Below are 23240 nucleotides of genomic sequence, written 5' to 3' on the forward strand. Positions count from 1 at the left end.
ACTTTTTATATAACGAAAAAATGAATAAAAAGCTATCAAAAAGTCCGATATATGGTAACGATAAAAATTTCAGAACACGGCAAAAAAAATTAGTCCTCATACCGGCCCGTACACGGAAAAATAAAAAAGTTCTAGGGGTCAGAAGATGATAATTTTTAACATATACATTTTCCTGCATGTAGTTATGATTTTTTATCGCAGTACGACAATATCCAACCTATATGAGTAGGGTATCATTTTAACTGCATGGATCTACAGAATAAAGATAATGTGTTTATTTTTACCGAAAAATGCACTGCGTAGAAACGGAAGCCCCAAAAATTACAAAATTACATTTTTTCTTCAATTTTGTCGCACAATGAATTTTTTTTCCATTTAGCCGTGGATTTTTGTGTAAAATGACAAATGTCACTGCAAAGTAGAATTGGTGGAGCAAACAATAAGCAATCATATGGAATTTTATGTGCAAAATTGAAAGCATTATGATTTTTAGAAGGTGATGAGGAAAAAATGAAAATGCAAAAATGGAAAAACCCTGCATCCTTAAAGGACATCTGCAGTGCTGGGCAAAAAAACTTTTTTTTTACCTCATTTAATAGGTCTTTGAAAGACCTTTCCAACGATGTCTCCCCCATCAAAGTTGGCCCAGTCTTTCTCCCGTTATCAGCACACGAATTACGGAGGAGAAGTGAAAATAAAACTACATCTCCCATCATGCCTTGTGCTTACTTCCTGTAAGCTGCTGCCCTCCCCCTGTTCTATCCCCCCGAGCAAATTATTATATTGTAACGCCCACATCTCCCTTCCCTATGCATACACCCTCCCCTTCTGCTCATCTCCCCCTCCCCATGCTGGCTCCTGTCCAGTGATGAAGCAGCTGCCTCCGTGCTCACTGTAGTGTGGGCACTGGAGAGTGGAGAGTGAAAGTTAAAATGGTAAAAAAACATAATTGTTTGTCTATAAAACTGTCCTGATAGGGGTCCCTCCATCTTTTTCACAACTACAACTCCAAGCATGCCCAGTTATTTTATATGCTGTTCGGGCATGCTGGGAATTCCAGTGGTACAAATCCCAGCATGCCCTGTCAGCTTTCTGCTGTATGTGCATGCTTGGATTTGCGGAGGTGCCTCCAGCTGTTGTAAGACTATACATCCAAGCATGCCGTGTCAGCTTTCTGCTGTTTGAGTGTATAAAGGAGTTGTAGTTCACCAACACCTCTACTGTATCTCTGTAGTCTCCTGGGTGTTGTAGTTCACCAACACCTATATTGTATCTCTGTAGTCTCCTGGGTGTTGTAGTTCACCAACACCTCTATTGTATCTCTGTAGTCTCCTGGGTGTTGTAGTTCACCAACACCTCTATTGTATCTCTGTAGTCTCCTGGGTGTTGTAGTTCACCAACACCTATATTGTATCTCTGTAGTCTCCTGGGTGTTGTAGTTCACCAACACCTCTATTGTATCTCTGTAGTCTCCTGGGTGTTGTAGTTCACCAACACCTCTATTGTATCTCTGTAGTCTCCTGGGTGTTGTAGTTCACCAACACCTCTATTGTATCTCTGTAGTCTCCTGGGGGTTGTAGTTCACCAACACCTCTATTGTATCTCTGTAATCTCCTGGGAGTTGTAGTTCATACACCAGTGTTTCCCAACCAGGGTGCCTCCAGATGTTGCAAAACTACTACTCCCAGCATTCCCTGGTTGGGAAACACTGGCATACACACACACATAACAGGGACTACAACTCCCAGCATGTGTCATTCAGTAGTCCCCCCCCTCTCACACACAGAATCAGTATGATATTTATTCCCTGTATACACCACCAGCCCGTGCAGTGTAATATGTCTCCTTCACACACACGTCCTCCCCTCCCTGCTCTGTGGTTTGCTCTGTGTTTTCCCCCATGAAAACTTGAAACCTCCCGGTGATAAGTGAGGTCCTATGTAGACAGAGCAGGGGAGGGGGGAGGAGCTGTGGACGTCCTCATTCTCCCCCTGCTTGAATCTTACAGATAGGGGCGTTTCTGAGGATGAGCCTATGGCTGCCTCAGAAAGCACCCGCTCATGCATATGCATAAGCAGGGAGGACCTGACAGAGGCTAGGGGGAGCACAAACACTGCTGGGAGGAAGAGATCTCCGTCCCCAAGATGGCGGCTGCAATGTAATGAATAGGGGACGGACGCAGGACTACTGGGCTATGCTGGCAACTCTAATATCTCAGAAACGGCTGCATATAGGTAAATAGGACTAATTGACTGAATTGTATAACTTTTGTTTGGGGAACATTTGGGCAGGGATTTTTGACCACTACAGTTGTCCTTTAAGGGGTTAAAGGGGTATTCCAGTAAAACACATTATTTTTTTTTTCATATCAACTGGCTCCAGAAAGTTAAACAGATTTGTAAATTACTTCTATTAAAAAAATCTTAATCCTTCCTGTACTCATCAGCTGCTGAAGTTGAGTTGTTCTTTTCTGTCTGACAACAGTGCTCTCTGCTGACACATCTGTCTGTTTCAAGAACTGTCCAGAGCACGAGAGGTTTGCTCCTACTCTGGACAGTTCCTGAGACAGACAGATGTGTCAGCAGAGAGAAATGTTGTCAGACAGAAAAGAACAACTCAACTTCAGCAGCTGATAAGTACTAGAAGGTTTAATAGTTGATATGGAAAAAAAAGGAAACATTTTTTACTGGAATACCCCTTTAGGGTATGTTCAGACGAGCAGTTCCACAGCGTATTTCACACTGCAGATCCACTGCCAAAGGACCCCTACAGGGTGCCTCAGATGTGCCTGCTTGGAGCTGCAATCCGCCGCTACGAGCAGACACACTGCTGCAATGTGCGAGTCGCTGCGCATGCGCAGTGTACTCGTACACATCATGGCTGCTCCCCCTGCTCCCTGAACTAGGCCAAGAGCAGCCACGATGTGCAAGTATACTGCGCATGCGAGCAGCAACTCGCACATCGCAGTGTGTCTGCTCGTAGTGGCAGATTGCCGCTCCAAGTAGGCGCATCTGAGGCATCCCATAGGGGTCCTTTGGCAGCTGACTAGCAGTGTAAAATATGCTGTGGATCCGCTAGTCTGAACGTACCCTTAAAGGGGTACCCCCGTGGAAAACTTTTTTTTTTTATCCAATGGTGCCAGAAAGTTAAACACATTTGTAAATTACTTCTATTTAAAAAATCTTAATCTTTCCAGTACTTTGTAGGGTCAGTATACTACAGAGGAAATGGTTTTCTTTTTGGAATACAAAGCTCTCTGCTGACATCTCTGTCCATTTTAGGAACTGTCCAGAGCAGCATATGTTTGCTATGGGGGTTTTCTCCTACTCTGGACAGTTCTTAAAATGGTCAGATATGTCAGCAGAGAGCACTGTGGTCATGATATCAGCAGAGAGCCCTGTGTTCCAAAGAGAAAATAATTTCCTCTGTAGTATTCAGCAGCTAATAAGTACTGGAATGATTAAGATTTTTTAATAGAAGTAATTTACAAATCTAAAAAAATGGGGTATGTGCAGCTCACAATATAAATTAATCGAGGCTAAATGGAAAGTATTTACACCAAAAAATACTAGTACAAAATAATATATAAGGAAAAAAAGGGGGGGTACCAAATGCCTCTAGACTAATACCATAAAATGGTACATGATGATGAAATTACAGAAAAAATAAATGATAAATCGGACTGTGCTTCACTTTAAATGATGTACAAATTTAATATAAAAAATACAGATAGGACATAAAATAAATAATACAAATGTAATACAAAAATGCCTCCTACCACAGGGCCCTTGTGGGGAGGTGAGATAATTAAATACAAAACATATATTAAAAATATTTTTGTAAAAATTATAGCATGTGAATTACGTTCTACCGCTATCTCAATATATTGTAAACCGACATAGTATACTTTTGTGCGGTATACTCCGTTCCCATGTGATTTAGAACAGTTCACAAAGTGATATAGTTACCAACTCCTCAGGGTGGTTTTGGCTGGACGTCCGAGAGATAAATATATGAGAACTGTATTCAGCGCTAGCGTGCGCTTACGGTGACGGGCCCGGATGCCACAGGCCAAAAAGGTCACCGGTCACGAAGTAATGGCAGGCTCGATGGCAGATGCAATGGAGGCTTTATCCAGCGCTGGCATGCGCTTGCGATGACGGGCCCGGTTGCCGCAGGCCAAGGAGAAGTCACCGATCACGGAGTGGCTCCGGAGATGTAGATATACTCGGAGATATATGGATCTTGCTCCGGAAACAGGGAAAGGAAAGCCTCGTGGAAGATCTCTCGGCGTCTGGTGGAATGGCGGATAAGTTGTAGCCAGGTGTACAATCAGCAGGTGATGGAGTTGTATCGGAGATAGATGATGGCGGTTTGTAGATTGCGGTAGTCATGCAATAAGTATTTCTTTCTCTAGACGCGTTTCAGGGTACTTTATATATGACCCTTTCCTCAGTAGAGATATCTTTAACAGTGAAGCTCAAAGTCCTTTTATACATGTTACCTGTCTAATTGTTACAGGTGTGTTTCTGTTTAAATCTTCCGCAAATAGCGGAGTGGAGTGGGAAAACATGGAGTTGTTTCATCTTAATAAAGCAGTGTTCACATTTAGAATCAGTATATATGCGTTCTTATTTAAATATAGTGTCATATATATTGTAAACATTAGAATAATACATATAACATGCAGTAAAGTGTACAGATAAAGTGTATAGTACTGAGATGGAAAAAAGATAATAAAAATAAAAGTAAAAATAAAAACGAAAATAAGAATAAAAATAAAACTAAAATAAAAATAAAAATAAAAATAAAATTAAAAAAATAAAAATAAAAAGTAATAATTAAATAAATAAAGAAGAAAATAAAAATAAAAATAAGAAAAAATAAAAATAAAAAGATATAAAATAAATGTAAAATAGGTGTATAGATAAAATAAAGTGCTATAGATTTACATGGAAGTAATTAGTGTACAAGAAGGTTGAAGGATGGCCAGTCACGCAGAGCAAAAATAGAGTGGGTCCGACCTCTCCATGGGGGCCCACATGTTTGAAAAAGGGGGGGCCTCCATGGGGAGAGCGGGACACACTCTACAGAAATCCAAAAAGTTCAAAATTCGAGTTAAGGCCATTCGGCTCTAGAGAATTAAATTCATAAATCTTCTGACTTTCAGCCTTAGACATTTTAACGATGAAGCTGCCTCCTCTCCAATCTTTCTTAATAGTTTGTAAGCCTGTATAGAAAAAAGTGGTAATTTCTTTATTGTGAAATTTTGCAAAATGGGCTGATAAAGGGTGTTTTAGGTTTCCATTTTTTATATTTGTTAGATGTTCAGCAATTCTAGTTTTTAATGGTCTTTTAGTTCTCCCAATGTATTGTTTCATACATCCACACTGTATCAAATATAGTACTCCACTTGTGTGGCACGAGATGTGTTCTTTAATGATCCATTTAAAGTCAGTAGTACATGATGAAATTTCTGTAGTTTTTTTAGGGCCCTTCACTTTCATACAATTGGGGCATATTCCACATCTGAAAAAGCCTTTTGTGTTTAGCCACGTCTCAGACATATTGTGAATTTTTATGGGTGGTTTTATACTTGGTGCAATCGTTATCCCCAAATTGGGGGCCTTTTTATATACAATGGGGGCTCGGTCTGGCAGCAATCCTCCTATATCTTTATCTTGTTTGACCATATGCCAGTGCTTATTGATAATTTGTTCAATTTTTTTATATTCATAATTATAAGGTAAAATTAATTTAATTGAATGTTCAGTGGATATAGTGTCTTTATCTTTTGGTGCAAAAAATGTGGTTCTATCTAGAAGTTTAACATGATTAAGGGACTGGGTTAGAAGTGTGTCCGGATAGTTTTTATCCTTGAAAAGAGAAGTCATATCTTCTGCTTCTTCCAAAAAAGTATTGTTCGATGTACAGTTACGTTTTAAACGGCGAAACTGTCCTTTAGGGATATTTGTAAGCCAACTAGACAGATGGCAGCTTGTATAGTCGATGTAACTATTTTTCGTAGTAGGTTTCTTATAAGTATTGCAATTTAATCTGGTTTTATCCGGGCTCACTTTAATCTCTAAATCAAGGAAGGTGATGGATTGTGTACTAATGTGTGAAGTAAAATTTAGAAAGTGACTATTAGTGTTTAGATTGGTAATAAATAAATCTAAATCTGTGATAGACCCATCCCAAATTAAAATAATATCGTCAATGTAACGTCTCCAGAGCACCAGATTTGCGCCAAGGTGGGGGGTGATGGTGTCCTCTTCCCAAGATGCCATAAACAAATTAGCATAACTTGGCGCAAATCTGGTGCCCATCGCGGTACCGATTAACTGTAAATAATAATCACCATTAAAATAAAAATAATTGTGAGTAAGAATAAAATTAATAGCTGTGAGAATAAATTCAATCTGTGAAGGTTTGTGATTGTGTTTAAGTAAAAATTTCTGAGTTGCTGCCAGACCTAAATTGTGACGTATATTTGTGTAGAGGGATGATACATCCAAAGTGGCTAAAATATGATTGTCAGACCAGTTGAATGATTCAATAATTTTGACAATTTGGGTGGTATCTTTAATATAAGATTTGGTGCTTTGTACCATATCTTGTAAAAATTTGTCTACATATTGGGACAGGTTTGAAGTCATAGACCCGATCCCAGATATGATAGGTCTACCCGGAGGGCTAATTAAGCTCTTATGTGTCTTGGGTAGACAATAGAAAACAGGAAGTCTCTCATGAGTGCTCAAGATGAATTTATATTCGTTGTCATTGAGGATATCTTCCTCTAAAGCTTTTTTACAGATATTTAATAATTGAGCACTGTATTCTGCAGTGGGATCCTTTGTTAATTTTTTATATGTCATATCATCATTCAACTGTCTTTGACATTCATTTATATAGTCTTTTGTATTTAAAATCACAATACCTCCCCCCTTATCGGCGGGACGTATTGTGATTTCGTTATTGGCCTGTAGTTCTTGAATTGCTTTCTTTTCTGCAGAATTGATATTAGATTTTTGTTTGTGGCTATATTTTAGTTGCCTAATATCTTTTTCTACTAGAAAAAGATATTAGGCAACTAAAATATAGCCACAAACAAAAATCTAATGTTTAGATTTAGATTTATTTATTACCAATCTAAACACTAATAGTCACTTTCTAAATTTTACTTCACACATTAGTACACAATCCATCACCTTCCTTGATTTAGAGATTAAAGTGAGCCCGGATAAAACCAGATTAAATTGCAATACTTATAAGAAACCTACTACGAAAAATAGTTACATCGACTATACAAGCTGCCATCTGTCTAGTTGGCTTACAAATATCCCTAAAGGACAGTTTCGCCGTTTAAAACGTAACTGTACATCGAACAATACTTTTTTGGAAGAAGCAGAAGATATGACTTCTCTTTTCAAGGATAAAAACTATCCGGACACACTTCTAACCCAGTCCCTTAATCATGTTAAACTTCTAGATAGAACCACATTTTTTGCACCAAAAGATAAAGACACTATATCCACTGAACATTCAATTAAATTAATTTTACCTTATAATTATGAATATAAAAAAATTGAACAAATTATCAATAAGCACTGGCATATGGTCAAACAAGATAAAGATATAGGAGGATTGCTGCCAGACCGAGCCCCCATTGTATATAAAAAGGCCCCCAATTTGGGGATAACGATTGCACCAAGTATAAAACCACCCATAAAAATTCACAATATGTCTGAGACGTGGCTAAACACAAAAGGCTTTTTCAGATGTGGAATATGCCCCAATTGTATGAAAGTGAAGGGCCCTAAAAAAACTACAGAAATTTCATCATGTACTACTGACTTTAAATGGATCATTAAAGAACACATCTCGTGCCACACAAGTGGAGTACTATATTTGATACAGTGTGGATGTATGAAACAATACATTGGGAGAACTAAAAGACCATTAAAAACTAGAATTGCTGAACATCTAACAAATATAAAAAATGGAAACCTAAAACACCCTTTATCAGCCCATTTTGCAAAATTTCACAATAAAGAAATTACCACTTTTTTCTATACAGGCTTACAAACTATTAAGAAAGATTGGAGAGGAGGCAGCTTCATCGTTAAAATGTCTAAGGCTGAAAGTCAGAAGATTTATGAATTTAATTCTCTAGAGCCGAATGGCCTTAACTCGAATTTTGAACTTTTTGGATTTCTGTAGAGTGTGTCCCGCTCTCCCCATGGAGGCCCCCCCTTTTTCAAACATGTGGGCCCCCATGGAGAGGTCGGACCCACTCTATTTTTGCTCTGCGTGACTGGCCATCCTTCAACCTTCTTGTACACTAATTACTTCCATGTAAATCTATAGCACTTTATTTTATCTATACACCTATTTTACATTTATTTTATATCTTTTTATTTTTATTTTTTCTTATTTTTATTTTTATTTTCTTCTTTATTTATTTAATTATTACTTTTTATTTTTATTTTTTTAATTTTATTTTTATTTTTATTTTTATTTTAGTTTTATTTTTATTCTTATTTTCGTTTTTATTTTTACTTTTATTTTTATTATCTTTTTTCCATCTCAGTACTATACACTTTATCTGTACACTTTACTGCATGTTATATGTATTATTCTAATGTTTACAATATATATGACACTATATTTAAATAAGAACGCATATATACTGATTCTAAATGTGAACACTGCTTTATTAAGATGAAACAACTCCATGTTTTCCCACTCCACTCCGCTATTTGCGGAAGATTTAAACAGAAACACACCTGTAACAATTAGACAGGTAACATGTATAAAAGGACTTTGAGCTTCACTGTTAAAGATATCTCTACTGAGGAAAGGGTCATATATAAAGTACCCTGAAACGCGTCTAGAGAAAGAAATACTTATTGCATGACTACCGCAATCTACAAACCGCCATCATCTATCTCCGATACAACTCCATCACCTGCTGATTGTACACCTGGCTACAACTTATCCGCCATTCCACCAGACGCCGAGAGATCTTCCACGAGGCTTTCCTTTCCCTGTTTCCGGAGCAAGATCCATATATCTCCGAGTATATCTACATCTCCGGAGCCACTCCGTGATCGGTGACTTCTCCTTGGCCTGCGGCAACCGGGCCCGTCATCGCAAGCGCATGCCAGCGCTGGATAAAGCCTCCATTGCATCTGCCATCGAGCCTGCCATTACTTCGTGACCGGTGACCTTTTTGGCCTGTGGCATCCGGGCCCGTCACCGTAAGCGCACGCTAGCGCTGAATACAGTTCTCATATATTTATCTCTCGGACGTCCAGCCAAAACCACCCTGAGGAGTTGGTAACTATATCACTTTGTGAACTGTTCTAAATCACATGGGAACGGAGTATACCGCACAAAAGTATACTATGTCGGTTTACAATATATTGAGATAGCGGTAGAACGTAATTCACATGCTATAATTTTTACAAAAATATTTTTAATATATGTTTTGTATTTAATTATCTCACCTCCCCACAAGGGCCCTGTGGTAGGAGGCATTTTTGTATTACATTTGTATTATTTATTTTATGTCCTATCTGTATTTTTTATATTAAATTTGTACATCATTTAAAGTGAAGCACAGTCCGATTTATCATTAATTTTTTCTGTAATTTCATCATCATGTACCATTTTATGGTATTAGTCTAGAGGCATTTGGTACCCCCCCTTTTTTTTCCTTATATATTAATTTACAAATCTGTTTAACTTTCTGGCACCAGTTGATTTAAAAAAATAAAAAAAAAAACCTTTCCATGGGAGTACCCCCTTAAACAGCGACCATAAAGAGATTAACTTTGTCAAATACTATGCTTAGATAAAGCCCTACTGCTTAAAGGGGTTATCCAGGAAAAAACTTTTTTTTTATATATCAACTGGCTCCAGAAAGTTAAACAGATTTATAAATTACTTCTATTAAAAAATCTTAATCCTTTCAGTACTTATGAGCTTCTGAAGTTAAGGTTGCTCTTTTCTGTCTAAGTGCTCTCTGATGACACCTGTCTCGGGAAACGCCCAGTTTAGAAGCAATTCCCCATAGCAAACCTCTTCTAAACTGGGCATTTCCCGAGACAGGTGTCATCAGAGAACACTTAGACAGAAAAGAACAACCTTAACTTCAGAAGCTCATAAGTACTGAAAGGATTAAGATTTTTTAATAGAAGTAATTTACAAATCTGTTTAACTTTCTGGAGCCAGTTGATATATATAAAAAAGTTTTTGCCTGGAATACCCCTTTAAATATCCATCCATAGGTATTGGAGGACCAAGAAAACATTCCTCACACTATTAACCCACCTCTCGCAGCCTAAACTGTTCACACTTGACCAGAAGGGTTCATTGGTTCATGCTGCTTGCTCCAAATTCTGACTCTATCAGCATGTTGCAAAAGAAATCTGATTTAACTGACCAGGTCACAAATCAGTGATCCAGTTATTACACTCTTCTATCCACTAGAGTCTTTTTCTGTTTCCCTTATACATTAATGGCAATGAAACTGATCATCTACTGTTATAGCCCATTGAAACAAAGAAACGACAAGTTTCACTGACATTCATTAGTTTAAGCCCCAGTGCTGTATTCATCTGCAATTTGCTCGACTGTCCTCCGCCTGATCCAGGGCTGGCCCAAGACATTGTGCTGCCTGGGCCCGGGAGTGAAATGCGATCCACCCCACTAGACCACCAGGGATGGCTTAAAGCTCCCTTTAGACGTTTATGGCTTAAAGATCCCTTTAGGGTTAATAGGTGGCTGCGGCGAACACCGCATGCCGGCTATTAGTGGTGGCCCCCAGCTACTGAAAACAGCTAGGAGTCACTGGGTATGGAGCAGGCTCGAGTCAGGAGTCCGCTTCATAAACCCTGAGCGGAACCATGACGGACTAGGTCTATCATGGGTTACGAAGGAAGGGGTAAAAAATCTTCTCCAGACGACAATGTGCCGCCCCTGCGAAGGTGCGGCCTGGGTCCAATTGACCCACCGGGACCCATTGTAGGGCCGGCCCTGGCCTGATTTTTTTGTTAATAACTACACCACTCCAGTATATTTTCAACACAATTCCACAATATAAAACCCTATAAGGTTAGCAACGGGTAAAGTGTGGGTCCCCGGCTAGTTAAGCACCGGTGGCTATGCCTTGTTCCAAACCAATAAGATTTTTCCATTCCTTTTTAAATTCAAACTGAAACTAAGCCACAGAAAACTAGTTTTTTTGCTGTAGTCATGCTAGATCACATGCATAATTTCCATACAGGGAAACTCCAATCATGAAAGGGCAGGGATCTGTAATAAAGTGCCCATTCAGTGTACGTATATAATATTTTGGGGGGCTGTTGTTAGCTGACCAGGCTAGTTTAGGGTTTTTACCATCTGGCCAAGTTGTGAGATAACTTGCCCAGATGGTAAAACCCATTTTAACCCTGATCTTACCATATCGAATAAAATTTTAGTTATATAGTAAAAATATATGTATTTTTTAATATTCTGTTTTTATCACATTTTGTAAATATATTTAGTCAGCTCAGCCTTTTAAAAGCTGTACACAGTAAGGAGGTTTGAAGAAATGTATATTAAATATCTTGGTCTGGAATAACAGTAGAATGCCTATCCATGTAGTTTTGTAGAAGAGAACTTTATCATGAGAGAAAGAAGGATATTGCACCCAAGGAAAAATATCTGTTGCAAGAGGCAGCAAAAGGCCTTACACCTCATCCGTCATTGTCCCTTGGAATGAAACATCAGAATCCAGGTTATAGATAGAGAATTAGGGACAAGGCTTTCTTGAAAATATGAGAAGAGGCTTCCACACTGGGGGTGATGGGGTCATAACAGATACGCAGTAGTCACCATGGCTTGTCTGGGGAACATATCCATGAGGTACCCTATGGTTAGAGCCATTAGGAGACACAAGTAGCCTGGACAGAATACATCTGGAGAGATAATAGCTGTAATGACCAGCTTGTGGGCATCTGTGGGCACCTCTGAACTTAGAAAATATGCCCTTGACAGTAAAATTCACAGTAAAGTAGGTATAGGATGAAGTTGTGCTCTTGAGCTCTACTAGCCAGGTATGCATTATAATCTCAATATAAAGGATTTCTACTAGCCTGGTAGAATAAAACAAAAAAATGTGATCCCATAGTAATGAATGTCATATTTCGGTCTAGATGATTCTTCATTGCTTCCTTAGAATAGCATTTATGATTTTATATGAAGTACACAAAATGTTACACCGAGGGTGTTGCAATACATTACAACAATATCTTGTATAAATGTAAAGTTCTCATTAAGAGAGCGAGAAATTCGTCGAATTGGGCAGAGTAGGTACAGACATCACTAATGGAATCCAGACAGTGGAGAGAAGAGGGCTGTGGGTGTACTTTGGTGATGTAATATACATCCATGAAGATGGTTATGATTTGTATGATATAAATATAATAATTGTTGTTTATGTTACAGATTTATTTTTACTCTTGGTAATTTGGTTATTTCATGCAGCTCAGATACCACAGACAGCAGTCCAGTTCCTCTTTCTATGTAAATATAAATACAGGTGCATTACATGAGCACATAGCACAGCCCTTCTAAAGAGTGTCCTTATCTTTGTATGTTTGTTATGGGCAGAAGCTGAGCTCCAACAAAATCCTGTTTATCTTTACATTGCAAGAGAATTGTTTCCCACAAAGGAGCTCAAGGAGGAAAGGAGCAAACACATAATCTTAAACACATAAATCATAATTGTTGTGTATAATAAATAATCCACACTGCATAGTCTCCCAGCTATAAGAATTACCTCTTTTTTGAGCAAATAAAGAAGGATTTATTATAGAAACCCTATGGCAAGAGGAGAGTAATTGTTTTGCCAGCAAGTCTATTGTCTACTCAATTGTAGCATTAAAGATAACCTGAGGAAGCTGCCTGGACCGCCCCAATAACTTGTGATTAAAGGGGTAGTCCAGTGGTGAAAAACTTATCCCCTATCCTAAGGATAGGGGATAAGTTTGAGATCGCGGGGGTCCGACCGCTGGGGCCCCCTGCGATCTCTCTGTACGGGGCCCCGGCTCTCCGCCGAGATAGCGGGTGTCGACCCCCGCACGAGGCGGCGGCCGACACGCCCCCTCAATACATCTCTATGGCAGAGCCGGAGATTGCCGAAGGCAGCGCTTCGGCTCTGCCATAGACTTGTATTGAGGGGGCGTGTCGGCCGCCGCCTCGTGCGGAGGTCGACACGCCCCCTTCCAGCGGGCTGTCGGGGCTCCGTACAGGAGATCGCGGAGGGCCCCAGGGGTCGGACCCCCCGCGATCTGCAACTTATCCCCTATCCTTAGGATAGGGGATAAGTTGCTCACCACTGAATCACCACTGGACTACTCCTTTAAGGCAGCATGAAAGTGAAGTGATGACTAGTTGCCTTAAAAAATAAAACAATAAAAAAACAAACCAAAAAAACTCACAATCCAGCTGTAGCACTGGGAAGAAAAATACTAAGTGTGTCTAAATGTATGAAGACAGCCATTCTCCACTCTAAGACTATGTTCACATGATTTCAGTGGGATTCTTCTGCGCTGTTCATATAGCAGTATTTCTGTGCTGGAAACGTCTGGCGCAGAAATTCTAATTCTGGTGTCCGCAGAAAGAATAGACTTCTATTTTTTTTTCTTTCTGTGGATGCCGTGCGGAAATGCACTGCCGTCTACGAGATGGAGCATTTCCAGTTGGTCCTAGCGCCGCTCTCAGGGGAATGTCCACATGTCTGAACATAGCTTAAAGGGTACCTCTCATCAAATTTTTTTTGATATATTATAGATTCATGTATGCAGAATAACTTTACAATTGCATGTTATTAAAAAATATGCTTCTTTCTATTTAATTTTCCACTTTGAAGAAATGACCACTAGGGGTCTCCCTACCAGTCCTGGCAGCAAGCATTTCAGACTCATGCTGGAGTCCTAAACATTACGAGCTGCCAGTCTGCTTTGTTCACAAAGAACACTCAGAGCTGCCAGCCTGCTTTGTTGACAGCCTGTTTGGTTGTGAACAAAGCAGGCTGGCAGCTCTGAGTGTTTAGGACTCCAGCATGAGTCAGAAAGGCTTGCTGACAGGACTGATCGGGAAAAATACAATAGAAAGAAGCATATTTTTCATTAACATGCTATTGGAAAGTTATTCAACATTCATTAATCTAAAATATATCAAAAGTTTATTTGATGAGAGGTACCCTTTAAGGGTCCACCATAAAGAGCATGAAGATCAACGGTTACAGTGCTCATTTTAGCATGCTTGATCTTGGATATTAAGAGTCATTGAACATTTTAAAGCAAAACTGTCACCTCCGTACAGGTACGGAGGTGTAGTTACCAGTAGAATGTACAGTAAAAGTGGGTACTTTTACTCACATTCGCTGCGGTCTTTAAAGGAAAATTTACTTTATTCTGACGCCGGGCCACAGTCGGATGGGCCAGGTGACTCCCGCAGCTACACGCCTGTTCCCTGCCTACTCTCCGCTCCTAGCATGGAGTGCTGAACGTCAGTCATTCAGGGAGTCTGTGGGAGTCGGCCGGCCCATCCGACTGTGGCCCGGCGTCAGAATAAAGTAAGAATTTTCCTTTAAAGACCGTGGCTAATGTGAGTAAAAGCACCCGCTTTTACTTCACATTGTGGCTTATTTTGTTTTTCCTATTGAAATAAATATGCAAGCTCAACAAACATTGTATGCAATTTTACTTCATAGATCTATATGTTTCATATACAGTCTTATGTTGTTAAATGGACATTTATGTGTTGAGCCCTTTTGGTGGTCGGTATTGCAGTTTTTGGCAGATCATCTGGGTTTTCCCTTTTGTGTTCTATCCTATTGTGTGTCTGCTGGGAGTAATTAATGATTTGGCCTCGGGTACACATCGGAGGCTGCTTATTCGTTTTCTCTTATTTTGTGCCCGTAAGGTGCTAATCATGGCCTGGAAAGATACATCTTCCCCCCCCCCCCCCCCAATTGACTCGGTGGTTTAATATGATTAATAGCTATGTCCCCTTATATAGGACCCTATATACTAGCCGTAAATGCCCAAAGAAATTTGATCAGGTATGGATGCCATGGTTGCTGATTGTGGAATCGGTGGTTCCTCCGGAGCGGGTCCCCTCTCCGGAATAGTTTACCAGTGGGAGTTCTGTGACTTAAGGAGGTGGGGGGCTTCCGGGAGTGTGCGTGTGGTGAGTGACCGATTATGGTTTTTTTTTGTCTGTCACGTCTACGTGTTGATGTCCGGTAGGGGGCTGACCTCAGATTTTTACCGTTGCATTACCCTACGTTGTATTGTACGGACTTCCCCCTACAGTGGGGCTGCCTCTGGCGGACTATCTTGTCTTCCATGTTTTATGTGTATAGTTTTGTATGTTTTGTGGAAAGTTATAAATAAACTCTTTAAAAAAAAAAAAAATTATAATTGACATTTAGAATAAAAACATATAATAAGAAAAATAACCACTATTAGTTTATTGGACGAGAGGGTGTATGTGAATACAACTTTAGAAAAGTTCCCTGCTTAGTGGAGGTGCATCTTATTATGGGAACTGAATTTAAACAAAGGCATACAGTGAATGGATTTTACTGAGTTTATTTAATTCCTTTATTTTAGTATGGTTCTCCCATTCTGACTCGTGACTCTTACCTAAAGATCCCCGCTCCTCTGGGTACAAATGAGTGCACAGACAGTAACCCAGTAGGTAAGATATTTTCCAGCTAGTAGAAAACATTATTTTTGTTTCATATCATGTCACACCCTCTATCCTGTTTTTGCAAATACATCTAAATCACTAATCTTATTGCATGTATTGTATGACTACAATTGGAGTTGAGAAAATTACAAGGAGTACAGTGTCCATTTTAGGACCACATCAGCCATCAAGCTGTACCTCGCTCATCCTTCAGCCAAAACGGCATCCCGCCTCCTCCCTCACTCATCCTTCAGACAAAACGGCGTCCCGCCTCCTCCGTCAGGCAAAACCTTTGTCATCCTTAAGTCTGTCATCTCAGATGAAAATGAAAGTGCTGAGTCAGCAGAGCTTCGGCAGACCTGCTAGCACAGACAGTGTGTGATTGGCTGCTGCCAGCAAAGATACTGTGATTGGTTGATGGGAGCGTCGGTGTGTGCAGTCCCGCTCCACTGTTTACACATATTTCTTTACAAACCCTAATCCTCTCATGTACCCAGCTTTCCCCTATTCCTGCAAAACAAACCTACGCTCACTGTGATTGGTTGATGGGAGCGTAGGTTTGTGCAGTCCCACTCCACTGTTTACACACATTTCTTTACAAAGCCTAATCCTCTCATGTACCCAGCTTTCCCCTATCCCTGCAAAACAAACCTGTGCTCTCGGCTTTTCCCCTATTCCTGCAAAACCTACTGTTATGTACTCAGCTTTTAACAATTCCTGATAAACCTACAGCTGACGACATAACTGTAGGTTTTGCAGGAATAGGGGAAAAGCGGAGAGCGCAGGTTTGTTTTGCAGGAATAGGGGAAAGCTGGGAACATGAGAGGATTTGGGTTTGTAAAGAAATGTGTCTAAACAGTGGAGCGGGACTGCACACACCTACGCTCCCATTAACCAATCACAGTATTCTTGCTGCCAGCCAATCACACACTGTCTGTGCTAGCAGGTCGGCCGAAGCTGTGATGACTCAGCACTTTCATTTTTGTCTGAGGCATGAGAGAGTTTAGTTTGACAAAGGTTTTGCCTGACTGAGGAGGGAGGAGGCGGGACGCAGTTTCGGAGGAGGGAGGAGGCGGGATGCAGTTTCGGAGAAGGGAGGAGGCGGGACGCAGTTTTCGCTGAAGGATGAAGGAGGTACGGCTGAAAACTGACAGCGATTTGTCTGGGGGAGGAGGAGGGACGCCGTTTTGGCTGAAGGATGAGGGAGGTACGGCTGATGACTGATGCTGTCCTAAAATGGACACCGTACAAGGAGAGCAGTATATCGGAATAAAATTATATTTCGCCTCTTTTTGATGAAAGAAAACCACTTTACGGAACTATTCCACAGTGTTACTGTGATCATTCTGATTTAAACAATTGTTTATTTTTTTTTAATTGTGCACTTTTATTAAGGTTAAAGGGGAACCGGTTATTAATAAAACAGGGAGAGGCTCCCTAATGACAATTTTTATGAGTAACACTACAGCATTTCATAGTAATCTTTAGTTATAATGCTGGCTGAGAATGGTGCTCTGAGTCATCACCAGGGCGGGCCCCAGTGTCATCTAACCATCCTGTCAGCTTTAATTGATAGATCGCGCTGGTAATGCAAGGAATTAAAGTGTCCCTGTCATTAGAAAAAACTTTGCCATGTCACAGGGACTTGCATAGGGTCAGTCAGGGTTTGATCACTAATCTCTAAAATAAGTCCTAAACTCTTTAATTTGCTGCCATTGCCCTCTCGCTGCACAAGACAAGCTACATAGAGTAATAATGTATACATTTATAGCGTACCTGTCAGGTTCCACAAAAAAAAATATATATATATATTACTCAGTACCTAATCCTGACCATGTACATCTATTTTTAATGCCTCTATCACCTATATGTAGTATAAAAATACCTCTTTTCATTAGCTTACAGTGTTAGAAATACTCTCTGGGAAGGGGGCGTTTCTCTCTCTCCCTTTTATTGGTGGATGGTGATTGGCGTGTCTGCTTATGACTCATGGACAAGCCTGATACTGCTGCAGGACTGGTTAGTGTCCCAGTAGGTATGGGGACCCCTAGTGGTGGGATTTTCAGGAATTGTTTTCTTTATTAAATATTCAAAATTTTGTAAACAACCATATTAGAAAAGGTCTTTAATTTTCATCAGTAACAGCATAAAAAGTTTTTTGATCTGAAGTGCCCATTTAATGTATTTCTCCTCTTGTACAGTGAGATGGAGATCAGAGCAAGCCATGAAGACTCCAACCGATCAAAATCTTTGACATGTCAAATGTTTTTTCTAATAACAGGGCCACTTTAATCACACATCATTGTTATAAAGGGGAGCCTGTTCCCTGTGGTATGGGCAGTATGAGTATGATCGCAAGTACCCTTTAACATCATGAGCCGGGCACCAAGTGTATTGTGCTTTGCATATGAATACGGTGTGACTGATCTTGTCTTGTCAATAGGATTTTTGGATAGTCAAGATTTCACCTGTAGTCGAAACATACAGATAGAAAATTGCTTAATTCCGGCCCTGACTCTTGGGACTTACAAAAACATTGAAGTTTTAACTGTAAGTAATTTAAAAGTTATAGTGATTATTATTATGTTTGTTATGAAGATCGAGATAACATAGCACTGTATACAATACAAACGTAAAATATGTTCTGACACAAGACAAAGGGCCCTTATATTGTAAATGCAAGATAAGCTATAGAATCAGTAGATTATGAAAAAAAAATTGGGATTTATGGCTAAGATGATTGTATTGTTTTATTAGGATAGAGATAAAAAGGAGGATCTTTGTGATTGAAGCTTTACCTTTCAGACTAACAATGGATATAATGCTAATTTTTGGTTTATTATTTTCCACTGATAACTACCGTATATACAAATCATATTCCATACAGCAACTATATAATACAGTGTAGAGCCACTTACAAAGAGCAACAGGAGAAACCTATGGCTGGCTGCACTTCCCAGCTAGTAACAGATGGTCACTGGGAGTTTATTAATGTATAAGGGTATTTGCTATTGTGAGACAACACTTTAAGGCTATGTTCACACACTGTATTTTGAGCTAGCCATATATGTCTCAAAAACAGTGTGTGAACATAGCCTTAGAGGGGTACTCCAGAAAACTAAACCCATAGCCCATCCTTTCTCTCTTATCAACCTATTTAGTTGTCTAAATATCATTCATTAGCTATATAGAGCAGTTTCTTTTCTTTGGTTGTCACATACATGAAGTGAGGGAATTACATAATTCATCCATTTACTCTGTGTCAAAATCCCTCTCTGAAAGCAGCCCCCACCCTCCCGAGAAACACAGACCATGTGGTTTCTGGCCTGTACTGATGAGTTATGCTTTCTTTAGTCCTGAGAACTTGGAGGTGTGTAGTCTCCGCCAAACACTGAACTTCTCTCTACTGCTCAGAGCAGTAGGGTGGGGGCTGCTTTCAGAGAGGGAACTCTCTGGCAGTGCTGCAATGATTACTGGGAGATGTAGGCAAGGGGAGGGAAGAATGGCAAAAATATTGAGCAGCCAGAGAAGACAACAGGGGCCAAAGGAACCATGGATATCAGGCAGGGTGGCTTAGGCTGGGTTTACATCACGTTTTTACCAATACGGGACCGCATACAGCTGGAGGGGAGCTAAATCCTTGCGCTTCCGTATCTCTGCTGTATACCGCCCGTATGTAATTCATTTCAAGGAGCCGACCGGAGTTAAATGCTGACTCCGGTCTGATCATTTTTCCCCCGTATGTGGTTTTCCCACCGCACCTAAAGCCGTAGTCTACCACATTTTGAGGTCCGGTGGAAAACCGCATATGGGACAAAAAAAAAAAACGACAGGAGTCAGCGTTTCACTCTGGTCGTCTCATTGAAATGAATTACATATGGGCGGTATATGGCAGGGATACGGGAGCGCAAGGTTTTAGCTCCTCCCAGCCGTATGCGGTCACGTATTGGTAGAAACTTGATGTGAACCCAGTCTTAAAGGGAACATATTTAGGTATTGTGGTGGCTTTGGAGCTTTTATTTATTTATGTGATATATACATTCCTGGAATACCCATTTATAGTTGTAAAAAGACAAACTGACCCACAGCCTGTTAAGAAACTACGAAATTCAGAAACATAATATTAACAGGTCTGTTTGTGTAACAGCAAAAATTGTGATGTATGAGGAAGGAAGTAGATCCATTGGGTTCCATATGGGTTTACAAGTGTTGTAACTGACAATGAGTGAAAGAAGTTATATAAAACAAGATATACTAGTTTCAATGTTACTCACATTTTTAGTACTTGATATTTTTTTCATAATGCATTTAATATATATATATATTTTTTGTCTTTTAATGGCAGTTTCCCAGTTCACAAAATACGGTAAGATGTTTTTGTCCTATTAAGGCTGTGTTTGTTTCTAGTACTTCTTAATATAATACACAAAAATCTAATTCATTCTGTTTGTATAGCATTTTAAAACAGCTGGTCCTTACATATTTAGCTGTAATTCGTTTTAGAATGCCCCTTTAACCCCTTCCCACATTCAGACATACACTTATGTCACAAGTGCAGTAAGGTGAGGAGCTGAGCTTGCTCCATATGCACCAGTTTCCTGCTGTAAGCTACTGCTGACAATCTGGCAATTTAGCCCCCTAGATGTGGCAATTAATAGTGATCATATTATCAAGTTAATATGTTTAAACAAATGCCAGGGTCCTATAATGTACCCCCAATCTCATTGCACCCCCAATCTCATTGCATCCCCAACCACAATGCAGCTGTGGGCTGCAGACTGGTTGTCATAGCCTCCATAGCTGTCATAATAGATATAATGTTACATTCTGTAAGGCAGAATGTGATAGGAGATGTGCAGTTTGACAGTACATTTCAATGCAGGTGTATTGCAGTGTACTAGTGTACAAGCGATTTACATGTTCAAGTCCCTTTTGGGGGGCTGAAAATATAAGGGTAAAAAAAGGTTGTTTTTAAAAAAAAAAAAAAAATCCCCCATATTAAAAATTGCAATCTCTCCTTTTCCTATAAAAAAAAAAACTCCAAAAAAAGTATAATTTGTATTATTGTGTAGTGAAAAGTCCAAACTACTTAAAGTGCCCTGTTATTTAAAAAAATTATTAATCAGGGCCTCAGTGCCGATACCCCCACCACACAGTGGAACGAGTGGGGAGAAGCGCGTGGTGCTGTCCTTCACTTTATGTCTCACAGCGATTTCTGTCCTGCGGCCCCCATAGACTTTTAAAGGATAACATACAAAGCAAAAAGTAGATGCAAAAATGGTACTAATATAGACTATAGATCGCTGTGCAGCCCCCGCACAACTTTGTACGTGAAAAAAATAAGTTATAGGGGTCATGATATGAAGATGTAAAGCAATTGCAAAAGGTTTTTATTTTTAGTGGTAAAGTAGTAAAATATAACAAACTACTGTATACACATTTGGTGTTGGTAAAAATAACATACTAGCTTTATTTTACAATGACGATTACATTAAAACGATCCCCACAAATATATATATATAATATATTTTATTATTTTTATTTTAGACTACATTTTATGATAAAAGGTGGTCATAAAAAGCTCTCAAACAAACTCTCATGTGGCTCTGCTGATGAAAAAATAAGTTAAAAACAGTTATTGCTCTTGGAGAGCATAGAGATCAAAACTTAAAAGGGTACTCCGGTGGTTAATTTTTTTTAATTTTATATGGCATCTTCTTTGTAAGTTTTGTTTTTTTGCAATATACATGTGTTATATGTTTTGGCAGCATGTGTGTGTTTTGCTTACCTGTTTGTTGGGCAGGAAGTTCTGTAGTTCAGAGGGTTTTCTTTTACTGTTGTCCACAGCGGCCATGTTCTGAGTCTGCTGGGGGACAAGATGTCATAGCTTTTTTTTCCCTTCTCTGTCTGCATGAGAGAAATAAGCCACGCCCCCTCATCTCATCCAGCTGAGTACACAGCTCCTCCCCTCCCCCTGCTCTGCATTCTAAGGACGCAGGTCTGCACAGGAGAAGATAAGTGTTATCTGAAGGGGAGGATGACAAAGTACACGGACGACTGGGGATGTATGGACTGCAGGGGGATAAATCTCATACTGGGGGTGATCTCTATATGTGAAGGGGGAGGGGGGGGACTCCTGAATGACACATGCTGGGAGTTGTAGTCCCTGTTGTGTGTGTTTATGTGAATGCTAGTGTTTACAAACCAGTGTGCCTCCAGCTGTTGCAAAACTACAACTCCCAGCAGTCCCTGGCAGCCTTTGGGCATGCTAGGAGTTGTAGTTTTGCGACAGCTGGAGGCACACTGTTTGGGAAACACTGGTGTAACATGATGTGTATGCTGAATAGGCTAGAACAGAGTTTCCCAACCAAACAGTGTGCCTCCAGCTGTCGCAAAACTACAACTCCTAGCATGCCCAAAGGCTGCCAGGGACTGCTGGGAGTTGTAGTTTTGCAACACCTGGAGGCACCCTGGTTGGGAAACACTGGTGTATGCCCTACAGAGGTGTGGTGAACTATAACCCCCAGGAGACTACAGAAGCAGCATGCTGGTGTTATACCACAGACTGAAGACTCCTGAATTACACATGCTGGGAGTTGTAGTCCCTTTTGTGTGTGTATGACAGTGTATCCCAACCAAGGCTGATTTATATTAGTGGGCTGTGTATAAGGGGGCCGACCTGGGAAAATAGTAGGATGGGTAAAGGGTGGAACAAACAAACAAAAAAATAGGAGCCGCCCTAAACCAGCAAGGCATGTGGCATGCTGGGATTTGTAGTTTTCAGCACAGCAAGAAACAGGAAATAGAAGCAAAGATAGGAAAACAAAGTGGGGGATAAAAAGACAACAAAGAACGGAAATAGAGTTGCATAAACAACAAGAATAGAAATTAAACAAAACAAATTGGGTAAGTCAAAAACTGAAAAACACATTGACCACCGGGGTACCCCTTTGAAGGAAACGAAATGATGTGTTTATTAAGAGGTTAAAGAACTCTACATTCCTAAAAAAAATAAAAATCTGTTTTATTTCAGATTAATGTGACTCTTCAGGCTATTATAATAAAATCTATTGATGAGGCGGTTTTTCGTGGAAATCTCAGTGACTATATACCTTCCTATGACAATACTACAGGGGTTTGTAACGATGTTGTTCTTGGGGTAAGTACATTTACACTTATGTTATAAATGGGGCTGCCAAGCTAACTCTTTTTCTGGATAACTTATCTGAAAATCACAGACAGCCAAAATTTTTTTAACCCCTCAACGACTATGGATGTAAATGTACGTCATGGTGCCGTGGTACTTAACGCACCATGGCGTACACTTACTCTCTGCCATGACCGTGGGCACCAGACCGGTGCTCGCTTCATGCGCGGCAGGTCAAGGCTGCTATCAGCAGCCAGGGACCCACCGGTAATGGTGGATGTCCGCCATTAACCCCTCAGATGCCGTGATCAATACAGTGCGGTACTTTAAATAGATGATC

General features: G+C 40.0%; 1 protein-coding gene across 3 annotated transcripts in view; it reads left to right on the forward strand.

Moving 5' to 3' along the window:
• The window catches only part of TCTN1 (tectonic family member 1), an 80457-nt gene that overhangs the window by 26072 nt on the left and 31145 nt on the right, over window positions 1-23240 (forward strand). For 2 of the 3 annotated variants that reach the window (XM_056536073.1, XM_056536054.1), the window contains exons 5-8: window positions 15675-15762; window positions 18197-18303; window positions 20099-20119; window positions 22787-22912. In XM_056536073.1, coding sequence (XP_056392048.1) covers window positions 15675-15762; window positions 18197-18303; window positions 20099-20119; window positions 22787-22912 — 342 coding nt within the window. The remainder of the gene's footprint in view (window positions 1-15674; window positions 15763-18196; window positions 18304-20098; window positions 20120-22786; window positions 22913-23240) is intronic. The other variant, XM_056536064.1, reaches the window with a different exon arrangement.

This window comes from Hyla sarda, chromosome 1, assembly GCF_029499605.1.
Source record: "Hyla sarda isolate aHylSar1 chromosome 1, aHylSar1.hap1, whole genome shotgun sequence".
NCBI lineage: Eukaryota > Metazoa > Chordata > Amphibia > Anura > Hylidae > Hyla > Hyla sarda.